The sequence below is a fragment of the Sinocyclocheilus anshuiensis genome, unplaced genomic scaffold (assembly GCF_001515605.1).
Source record: "Sinocyclocheilus anshuiensis isolate Anshui unplaced genomic scaffold, SAMN03320099.WGS_v1.1 scaffold207, whole genome shotgun sequence".
In the NCBI taxonomy this organism is placed as follows: Eukaryota; Metazoa; Chordata; class Actinopteri; order Cypriniformes; family Cyprinidae; genus Sinocyclocheilus; species Sinocyclocheilus anshuiensis.
The window spans coordinates 2,970,642-2,980,553 of NW_015551045.1; the positions used below are offsets into that span (position 1 = coordinate 2,970,642).

A 9,912-nucleotide genomic window follows, 5' to 3' on the forward strand; every position below is an offset into this window, starting at 1 on the left:
TATTTGTTTTTTTTGCAGTGTAGAACTTGGTCAGTATTTATTTTGCATTATTTTAACCATTGTCATCACTGGATTATTTAAATGGTCCAGCAGTGTAAATATGTAAAGGCACACACATTCTATGTAGTCTCTCAGTTAAAGGACTTACTTAAAATGTACCCATTCTCAGACAATCTAAAATGTACAGTAGATGAGTTTGTTTCTTCATCAGATTTAGAGAAAACATTTTTTTTTTAAATTGCATTACATCACTTGCTCAGCAATGGATGCTCTGCAGTGAATGGGTGCCGTCAGAATGAGAGTCCAAACAGCTGATAAAAACATCACAATAATCCACAAGTAATCCACACCACTCCAGTCCATCAGTGAACGTCTTGTGAAGCAAAAAACTGTGTGTTTGTAAAAAAACAAACAAATACATCAAGACATTTTTAACTTCAAACCATTGCTTCTGGCCAAAATTAGAAGTCCATAATCCATAATATCACTTTCTCTAGTGAAAAAGTGATCTGGTTTGAATCAGGAGATAAATATACAGATCAAGCACCGTTTACGAGACAAAAGCTCTAAACAAACATGTGGGTGGATTTTGAGTTGAGAGACAACAGGGGATGGACATTTTCAAGCATTTTTATGGATTATGTAATTTGGCCAGGAAGCAGCGGTTTAAAGTTTCAACGTCTTTATGATGGATTTGTTCCTTACAAGCACAAAAGGACTGGAGTGGTGTGGATTACTTGTAAATTATTGTGATGTTTTTATCAGCTGTTTGGACTCTTATTCTGACGGCACCCATTCACTGCAGAGCATCCATTGGTGAGCAAGTGATGAAATGCTACATTTCTCCAAATCTGTCCTCATGAAGAAACAAACTCATTGATATCTTGGATGGCCATTTTGGTTGAACTGCTTCTTAAATATGAGGTCATAAAAACTCCATGCATAATGCTGTTCAGGGGTGCGTTTCCCAAAAGAAATATGGTCGCACGTTCCGTCGTTACCAATAGAGTTCAATTTAACTAATGACCATAGTTAGCTAACGATGCTTTTGGGAAACGCACCCCAGAATAGTTTGAGTTGGAGTGTCACGCCACCGAACAAAAATGCGTTCCCAAAAGTATTTCATGTCAACTACCATATCATTTCATAAATTTAATTCACATACAGCATGGCTCCTCAAATCCAGTCCTGAAGGGCCACTGCTTTCAGAGTTTAGCTCAAACCATTCTCAAACTTACCTACTCATTCCTGTAACTCTGATTATGTTCCTCAGGTGTCTTTGATTATAGGACTGGAGTTAAACTCAGGCGGCAGTGGCTATCCAGGGTTGGTTTTGAGGAACCCTGACATCATTAATATAACTTGTTTGAGGGGAAATTTTGAAGCCTGCCATATGTGTGCTCCCTTTAGCAAATGAAGACCTTAACAGCCCATATGATATGACAATGAGTCATTTGGATAAGAACTCAGCCCCTGACACCAGCAAGAATCCCCATGAGGTGTCACCGTCTTCACCATGCTGCGGACTGGATGAGCTAAAGCATTCACTCGCCCAGCTAATCCAGGAAAAGCAGGAGAGCAGGGGCTGGTATGGCGAAATGGTGAAGATCCTAAATCAGCTGGTGCAAGAAAACAAGGAGGTGGCCAGCGTTCAGGCTGAGATGCTGAAGGTCCTGCGGGCCACGAGCGACCAAGGCGTGCAGCAGCTGCTCCACCTCCAGAGCATGGCTCGCCTTCAGAGCCTCCTCGTGGAGAACCACCAGGCATTGCTGCTGCAAGTGTCTCGCATTGCTACCACTCTGCAGGATTCGGCTAAGAGACAGAGCAAATAAATGCATGGGCAAAACGACCAGATAAAGCATTTTGATGGCATATTATACTTGCACTAACAAAAAGGCACTCAATAATAGTTAAAAAAAGAAAGAATCATAATAACCTATAGCTACATTAAATCTGAAATCGTATTCAATAAATGAAATGAAGTTGATGTTTTGTGTTACTCTCTCGTATATAACATCACACTTGAAAGTCCTGCTTTCTGGAATGATTTATGTTATGGTTCATCTAACCTGTTGCATGAAGAAATGTCAATAAACAAGCTACTGATGACACCTTTGTTTGGCATCAAGAATCATTGAATTAATGAGTCAACCCGTTTCATTGTTTATCTATGCACAGCATATACCTATACGCACTTTTTAACTTTTCTTGAGTTTCTCTGCTCTTCTGTGTGTCTGAGCAGAGTTTCCCGCACCAGTGATAAAGCTGAACTCCTCTCCGCTGAGTCGATCTGAGGTGGTCTGGTCAGCTTACAAACCCTTCATTCTGAGCTGCGAGGGACAAGCGGATAACATATGGAAGACAAGGCTCAGGAAACACCAGAAACACGTCTCACGAAAGACCCTCAGTGTCCAAAAGCCCACTACAGAGTACACAGGAACATACCGTTGCAGTTACAAGAATCAAAAAGACTTGTACTCAGAGATCCACATATATGTTAGAGGTATGTGCACTAAAGGCCAGTGATAATATATGTTTGGGACGGTCTGTGAAACTAATCTTTAAGTTTTGTTTTTCTTTTAGTTTTAATGTTTCTTTATAAAGTTTGACGTGCTGAATACTAAAATCCCAGTGCTCGTGAAAACTAAGAAAAAAAAAAACAAAAAAAAACTATAATTATATTTATAACAAGCTAATCTGTTATTACTTATGCAGAAAAATGTCATGGTACATGCATAATACTGAGCTAACAGCAACAGTTTAACATAAACAGTGTTCGTTGGAGAATTTTGGTCCCACAGAAAGATAAGCAGAAAGTGGTAAGAAAGAAAATGGTGCTACTGACAATCCCAATCGAGGATTGCAGATAGCTGTATAAAAGCCACATTTATTAACAGTGCTGGGGAAAGTTGCTTTTAAATGTAATGCATTACAATACTGTGTTACTCCATTAAAGAGTAAATAATTGCATTAGCTACTTTTGATGGAAATTGATGCATTATGTTACTTTTGTGTTACTTCTTGTCACCTGAGCTGGTCTTGCTTATGTATTTGCCGTACTCGCAAAGTTACTCATAGTCAGTAGAACGTCTGTTGAGCAACCATCAAAATAAAGTGTCAAATGTGTTTATAGGTAGTAGAATGTCTAAAGTGGACTATCAAAATTAAGTGTTTCCGAAACTTGTAGTTAGTAATGTAATCTAGGTTACTCATTTTAGGTAATGTATTCTGACTTCTTTTTAGATTACTTTTGGATTACTTTTTTTATCAAACTTGTTTTAAACTTACCATATTGATATAAAAAAGAAAAAGTAGTAAAAAAGTAGTAAAAAACGATGAGAGTAAAAAAACTGAAGTAGCCTATATTTCTGTTCATATTGTGAAAAGAAAACAAGTGGAAAAACATGATTTTCTGTTTCACTTGGATATAAATACAAGGTGACAAATCATTATGGTCCTATAATCATCTTATGGAAAGACCCGAGTATAGAGTAGCAAATTAATTTTATTATTACAAGAAAAAAATATCTTGATGTCACTTTAAAACAAATATCTTGATGTCACATTCGTTTTAAAACGAATCTGCATCAGTCACTGTAAATATTTGATAAGATTTCAGATATGTTACCTACATTTTCCAGTTTGGGGACAGCTTCGCAAACACATCGGGTTCATCACAAGAAGTATTTGTGCGTGGTGGGCGTGGCTTGCCACAGGAACGTCACACGTAGCACAGTCTGCCGTCAGTCACCGGCTGTCGCTAGGATACCGTGGATGCCTCCAGTTCCGGAGTTTACGGTACAAGTTTACGGTGAATCTATTTTGAGTGAGTTATGGCAAAATCGCCTGCTGAACCGGTAGGAATTCATGCTTATGTGTTCAAGACTGTTCTAGTAAACCATTTCAGCGATATGAATATGAACACACCGAGCGTGTTTTAGAATAAGCAGCCATTTGCACGCTACTGTTTGTTTTGTGATTTGTTTAACTTATTTGTTGAGGAAGAATCACGGAGATGTGCGCTTATGGATAATTTGTAACATTTAGTTATGAGTTTAGCATGTACATGACGATGGTACATCATTTAATATATTATCAGGGCAAATGTAATTATTTGCTAATTTAGTTTTAGCAAGATATGTACAGTATGTATGAATAGATGTATTTGTTTGTTTAGCTGTTTACTTTTATATGGTCTCATTAGTGTAAAATACAGAACCAAATAATTATGTAAAGTTATATATTATGAAAATTTAGTTGAATATTTGTGACAGAGTAATAATGACAGACAAATCCCAGTCAAAGAGATGAAGAGAGGGTGCACTGAAAACAAATCACCTTTTTAAAGTAAATAATTATTTTTATTATTGTTAAAAAAAAGAAGAAGAATAAATGATCAGCTAACTTTAAGAAGAGCATATTCATTAATATGGTCAAGAGAGAAAATGAAGGCTTTACCTGTTTCCCACTAATTATTGCATAACAGATAACAATGCCTTCCTCTGGACGGTGGGACTGGAACGATGAGACAAAAACCCTGGAGTTCATACGGTAAAAACTGACGATGGTGCTATGTCTTATTAACTGCTATTTTACTATGATGTTTTTAACAATCTGTCAGTGTTTGGTGTGTTTTTTTTTGCACAAGCAAAATCAGTAGTTCAGTTTTCTTTTGTTTGCAGTTTCGAAGCCAAAGAAGAGGTGAAAGAGAAGAAAAAAACAAATACATCTAAATCCCAAGGGCAGTCCAGAAAGCCTCTGGAGAAGTGGCAAACGTACTCTGTCTTGTTCACGGTGGTCATTATGCAGGATGTGTTATTCCGAGCAATTGATTTACTCAGTTTCCTTTTTCAAAGGAATACGGTGCGTCCCGCTCAACTGGATGCCTTCAAGACCTCAATAAAACGCTCACAAATGGAATGCGTCACAATTCAGAATGTTAAATGTAGGTCCATGCACTTTGCTACATAATGAAAACAATATGAGCCATGAAAAATGGTATTTTCCCCATAACTAGGATGATTTAATATACGTTTAATGTGTTACAGTGGCAGCAGTCTGTTTGCTACACAAGAACGACAGGTTTCCCATTCCTCCACGTTTTCTGTCCCTGCTAAAGTGAGTTTTATTTTACTGTGTATTTTGTTTTAGTACTGTTTGAGGATGGCTTTTACATTTTTATACATATACATCATTTTTTACTTCTTTTTTTTTTTACTCCTTTAGTTGTAGTTATATTAGTGCAGCTCATATACTTGATTCCAAGTATTTTTGTCCAAAATATTCACAGGAGCAAAGAGCTGGATGAGCTTCTTGCCAATCTCCTGCTCTACTTTTCTTGCTACTTTGAGAAGAAAGCTCTGGAGGAAAAACCAACGTTTGTCATAGCGTGAGTTTGAATTTGGAGCTGGGTTTGAAGCCATATGAAAAAGCATGAGATTATTAAAGGAACAGTGCTTAATTACTGAAACCTATTCAGCAACCTATCACAGGTCTTTTTAATCTCATTCATCTGTGACGTTTGCTTTACCAGCGGGCCGTCATTACTCAGTGACTCTGAGACGCAGATGACTGCTAAGCTGGAGCTGGCACAAAGGCAGCTTGCCGTCTGTTACTTCAGGCTGCAGCTGAAGCTGCTGCCTCATCAGCACCAAATTTCTGACAGGTCTGAACAGTGGCTGATAGCATATCTGCCATATAAAGTATGTGCATTTTTGCTGTCTTAAAATAAATATTTCACCCCAAAATGTGCTGTTTTTTATTTACCCTCAGGCCATCCAAGATGTAGGTGACTTCTATCTTCAGTAGAACAGAAGATTTTGAGCTGAAACTGTGGTTCTTGGTGATTCATAAAGTGCAAGCTATTGGTTGCACAGTTTTTGAATAAGAAAAGCATATCAAGGAACACAAAATTAATACCCGTGGCTCCTGATGATATATTGAGGTCTTATGAAGTGAAACAATCGGTCTGTGCAAGAAGCTGAAGATTATTTACAACATTATTACCTGTAATCCAGAGCCTCGGGGAACAGGGAAATTCCATTCTTTTCCGCAAACTGGTTATTTCGGAAAGGCTTGTTTCAATGAACTGGTTCAATTAAAGCACCCAAAAATGATGTGAAATCATGGATGTGAAACATGGAGGTTTTACATGTCTAAAGGTCTTTCCACACTGAGCGTGATGCGAAAAAGCGAGGTGAATCGCCGACGAATGGTGCTTTCACGCCGAACGCAAAACGATTGTTCGCCTTCTGCTAATTCACGCCTGCACGCTAGGTGGCACCGACCAGCAATGCATTTTTCCTCAGATATTTATCTCGTAAATGGATTTAACATCGTCCGCTGCTCAATACTCTCTACTCTTATCTGGGATACTCTTCTTCGATGTTTGTTTACACTGGTTTTCGAAAACGCGCCACCACTCTCACCCTTTTGTGCAACAGCAGCTGTTTCGGTCACGTGATCCTAGCTAAAATCTTACTGGACGGCCCGTGATTTCACTTTGTGAAACTGAAAAGATTCGTCGGACTGGTTCGAAAAAAAAAGAAAATTCGCATTTTCGGTGCGCGAATGTTCGCGGTCTATGTGGAAGCATCCATAGAAATCTATTGTTTTATTCCAGCGCGTCATCGCGTCCGATATTCGTTTCGCTTTTTCGCGCTCAGTGTGGAAAGGCCTTAAAGCATATAAAGTGAATAAACTAGTCTTCAGCAGCTCACCTTTTTACATAAACAAAGAGAAACCATAAAAACGGTCGTTTGGCCCCTTCATTCAAGTGTTGGGTTCACACATGCTCATCGGTCTTCTTTCCTCAGTTCAGTAACTGTTGGAGGAACTGGAGCACTGAATGAGTTCATTTATCATAGGATCAGATACACAGGTATTTTGGCTCATTTCAGTTTTGAGTGAGTGTGATTTGGTGAACTGGTTCAACTAGGTTCAAAAGAATGATTCGTTCGTGAACCAGACATCACTCCGGACCGTTTGCCTGAGGCTCTGGATTACAGGTAATAAAATAATGTTCAGTTTCTTGCACACAATGATCGTTTCACTTCATTAGGCCTCAATATATCGCCAAGAGCCACGGGTATTAATTTTGCGTTCCTTGATATGCTTTTTAATAAGACTTGCATTGTATGAATCACCACAGTTTTAGCTAAAATCTTCTTTAATGTTTGACTCAAGAAAAAAAAAGTCACCTACAGCTTTGACCTGAGGGTGAGTAAACTAACAGCAAATTTTCATTTTTGGGTGAACTATCCCTTTAATGACCAATGTGATGGATGAGAGCATGCCCGATTTATTTCAACAGAATCAGGATGTCCTTAAATGCGTCCATTGACCGTGACATGCAACTAAATGAGGTTTGTGCACTGATACCATATGTGATTCATGAAGATGCAAAAGTTAAATAGAGATCTTTGAATATCATGTATTTCAATATTAACCTCAGTTCATATATCTTTCCCATAATGGCATTAGTGTGTTTCCTCTGCCTCAGTGTCTTCTCAGCTTTTACAGCTATGCTGCATGGGTGACCTTTGAGAGGCGGGGCCTAAAGGGCATTCGGATGGAGATTGGACGCTTGTTTGGCTCAAACATGTTTAACCCCGCCCTGAATGAATCAAAAAAAGGATTGAAAGACCAGGAGAGTTCACAGAGGAGTCAGTCTAAGGTTCTGAACTCCCGACAAGCATCACTGAATAACTGGTGAGAAAGTGGCATAGTCCGACAAAAACACAGGACAACTGGGTGAAATTATAATGTAGTCTAATAATGTTTATCTAATTAACAGAAATTATTATGACTAATGCAAATGATTTCATATTATTTTGATTGATAAATATTTTACTATTAAATAATATTATATTTAGAATTGTGAATTTAAAATGTTAGTTTTAAAATATAATGAATATAATTTCAGTTCAGATTTTTTTAGCAAATATTACATTTTTAAATGTATTGTTTTAATTATGTAAAATATTGTATTATGTGTAGAAAATATTGACTGGTTTATTTTTATTTTAGATATTTTATTATTTAATAATAAATAGAATAAAATTAACACTTAATTTACTTGAAAAATGCACCCTATGTTATGTATGCATACAATAATGAAGAGATTTTAAAAGGTTCTGTCTTGCCTTTGTGAGGTGTTGCGAGTAATTTGATGTAAATTGTTCGACTTTTGTGTGCAAGCAACTTTAAGTAAAGATTTAGGCTTTTACTGTTCTGTCTTCTCTCTCATACCTCACTCTCTGTCTCTTGACCTTTAACCCAGGAAGTCAAACCGTCTTCCTCCCCTAAACAAAATCATAACCCAGCGTTCCCCGCTGATGGTCTCTCTGCTGCCTACTCCACAAGAAAAGGCCCCTCACCTGTTTGAGCGCTTCAGAGGTCCTAAAGTGCCCTCGACTGAAGACTGTGATTCAGAGGCGGTGATGGAGGAGCTCAAAGAGCAGCTTAAAGAGCAGCTGAAGTCTCTTGGGTAATACTTGATCATGCAATGGTTTAATTATTCATAAGTGCTGCATAGTATGTGACGGTTTTGTCTCTGGTGTCTGATTGTATCTATTTTGCTTTGCCTTTAGCTTTGGAATCCTCGGAAAGCCTTTGAGCCAGTTCAGCTCCGAGACACTGAAGCCTCAGGAAGGCCCGAGTGAAGAGGAGACTGAGAATGAGGAAGACGAGGGTAGTAACAGCGATGTGGTGAGCGCTGACCCACGCGTACTCATCAGGAGTAACAAAACCTCTGTCACTGGCCAAAGATCGCTCACCGCAGCTACAGACAAACGCATGCGCTCTAGCCGAGTGGACTTAGTCTCCAGAGCTACCACTGAAGCGGTGTCCTCAGACACAGAATAAATCTGAAAAACACTTATAATGTTATATCATGCCATTTTCTTTTGTGTTGTCCTGGTTATTGTCCGCTGTGCTGTACATGGGGGTTGTTGGCTATAATAATATTTAATAATGAGAAATAACAATACGGCCACTAGATGGCACTTTTCAATATTGTTATTCAGTTCAAGCCTCTTAAAGAGGTCATATGATGCGATTTCAATTTTTCCTTTCTCTTTGAATTGTTACAAGCTCTTGGTGCATAAAGAAGATCTGTAAAGTTGCAAAGACTAAAGTCTCAAATCCAAAGAGATATTCTTTATAAAAGTTAAGAGTCAACCACGCCTACCTAAAACGGCTCGTTCTAACACGCCCCCACATGTCTACGTCACGATGTGGGAAGATTTGCATAACGCCGCCCAAATGTTCACGCAAAGAAAGAAGGCGTGACTACTTTGTTTGTTAGGATGATATCCGCTTCGTCATGCCTGGAGCTGATCCGTGCTGGTTGCTGAGGGAATACATCAACTTCGCGCTGTGGATAGCCGGATCGGCTTTCACCGTGGACGAAGCGGAGTCCAGCCCGGGGTCGTCATATGTGGTTGCCGCAAGCCCGCCGGACGCTCCTTCGTCGAAATCCGCCGGCCGCGCTGTTCTCAAGCCCTCCGGCCTCCACTCACTCTAGCCCACTCTAGCTCGTTGTGAAAGCGAATCTATTTTGTTTGGTCTTCCAAAAGAGGACACGACTAGAAATCAGTGGTTAAGTTGTATTTACAACGTTAAGTTGTATTTACAACACCATTCCCCCCAAATATTCAGATGTGTGCAGCGCATTTTATGTAGGACTGTTTTCTGATCCTGGGAGAGTAGACTACAATGCCTTCTGTTCTGACTCACAGACTGTAAGTACGTTTTTTATATTTAAAGAATTTGCCACTGATGATTCAAATGCCAGTTTTGAGCAGAGTAGAGTAGTGCTTGTTGTTTGTCATTTCTCCGATTCATGCAGACATGGTTTTATGTTTACGTGGCACGATGCAACGCAACGCGTAAAAAGACAGTATAAGTCAT

The 9,912-nt window shown here is 38.9% G+C and overlaps 1 protein-coding gene across 1 annotated transcript; it reads left to right on the plus strand.

The window, feature by feature from the left end:
• The first annotated feature begins 3,621 nt into the window (after positions 1–3,621).
• Positions 3,622–8,874, plus strand: LOC107661771 (protein phosphatase 1 regulatory subunit 36). The gene is made up of 11 exons (XM_016451539.1): positions 3,622–3,798; positions 4,487–4,551; positions 4,683–4,775; positions 4,857–4,945; positions 5,049–5,118; positions 5,291–5,389; positions 5,534–5,665; positions 7,313–7,364; positions 7,502–7,710; positions 8,282–8,488; positions 8,592–8,874. Exons 1-11 carry the CDS (start codon positions 3,622–3,624, stop codon positions 8,863–8,865), a joined length of 1,467 nt encoding a protein of 488 aa, XP_016307025.1. The 3' UTR covers positions 8,866–8,874.
• The last annotated feature ends 1,038 nt before the right edge of the window (positions 8,875–9,912 follow it).